General features: G+C 53.3%; 1 protein-coding gene across 1 annotated transcript; it reads left to right on the top strand.

Annotated features, from left to right (window-relative positions):
* The first annotated feature begins 70 nt into the window (after window positions 1–70).
* On the top strand, window positions 71–943 carry LOC138356857 (A-kinase anchor protein 5-like). The gene has a single exon (XM_069313202.1). It carries the CDS (start codon window positions 71–73, stop codon window positions 941–943), a length of 873 nt encoding a protein of 290 aa, XP_069169303.1.
* The last annotated feature ends 337 nt before the right edge of the window (window positions 944–1,280 follow it).

Here is a 1,280-nt window from a genome sequence, read left to right as displayed (position 1 = left end):
TATTTTTCTGGCATTTTACCTGAGTATTGTCTTAGTTCCAAGGAATTTTCCAGCAGGCTGCTTGAGCCGGATGGTAACGAAACAACCGAACCAGGACCACAGTGTTGTGGTGACGGTGGACCACAGTGTTGTGGTGACGGTGGACCACAGTCTTGTGGTGACGGTGGACCACAGTCTTGTGGTGACGGTGGACCACAGTCTTGTAGTGACGGTGGACCACAGTCATGTGGTGACGGTGGACCACAGTCTGGTGGTGACGGTGGACCACAGTCATGTGGTGACGGTGGACCACAGTCTGGTGGTGACGGTGGACCACAGTCTGGTGGTGACGGTGGACCACAGTCTGGTGGTGACGGTGGACCACAGTGTTGTAGTGACGGTGGACCACAGTCTGGTGGTGACGGTGGACCACAGTCTGGTGGTGACGGTGGACCACAGTGTTGTGGTGACGGTGGACCACAGTGTTGTGGTGACGGTGGACCACAGTGTTGTGGTGACGGTGGACCACAGTCTTGTGGTGACGGTGGACCACAGTCTGGTGGTGACGGTGGACCACAGTCTTGTAGTGACGGTGGACCACAGTCTTGTGGTGACGGTGGACCACAGTGTTGTAGTGACGGTGGACCACAGTCTGGTGGTGACGGTGGACCACAGTCTGGTGGTGACGGTGGACCACAGTCTTGTGGTGACGGTGGACCACAGTCTTGTAGTGACGGTGGACCACAGTCTTGTGGTGACGGTGGACCACAGTCTTGTAGTGACGGTGGACCACAGTCTTGTGGTGACGGTGGACCACAGTCTTGTAGTGACGGTGGACCACAGTCTTGTGGTGACGGTGGACCACAGTGTTGTGGTGACGGTGGACCACAGTGTTGTGGTGACGGTGGACCACAGTCTTGTAGTGACGGTGGACCACAGTCTTGTGGTGACGGTAGTAGAATAGAAAGCGCCACATAGTGCCACCTATGTAGGGAGATCAGATAAGAAATCAGAAGCGGGGAGCCACATAGTGCCACTCCATAATAGGTCACCCAAGGTGTGTGCGGTAGCAGTCGAAAAAACAGTGGAGATAGGTATCTATTATGCGCCACTATGATCATGTTCATTTACAGTAAAGTAGCCGCCTATGAAGGGCAATCAGATAAGAAAATCAGAGGCGGAGTGCCACTTAGAGCCACCCCATATTAGGTCGTCCAAGGTTTGGGGCAGCAACAATCGTAAAAATAGTGAAGATAGGTATCTATTATGTGTCGCTATGTTCATGTTCATGTTCATTTATA

This window comes from Procambarus clarkii, chromosome 74 (assembly GCF_040958095.1).
Source record: "Procambarus clarkii isolate CNS0578487 chromosome 74, FALCON_Pclarkii_2.0, whole genome shotgun sequence".
Taxonomy (NCBI): Eukaryota; Metazoa; Arthropoda; class Malacostraca; order Decapoda; family Cambaridae; genus Procambarus; species Procambarus clarkii.
The sequence above is the reverse complement of the archived record's forward strand: the minus strand, read 5'-3'. Positions and strand labels throughout refer to the sequence as shown.

Excerpts from the sequence above, each read along its gene's own strand:
- LOC138356857 (XM_069313202.1), top strand. The coding sequence starts at position 71 with ATGGTAACGAAACAACCGAACCAGGACCACAGTGTTGTGGTGACGGTG.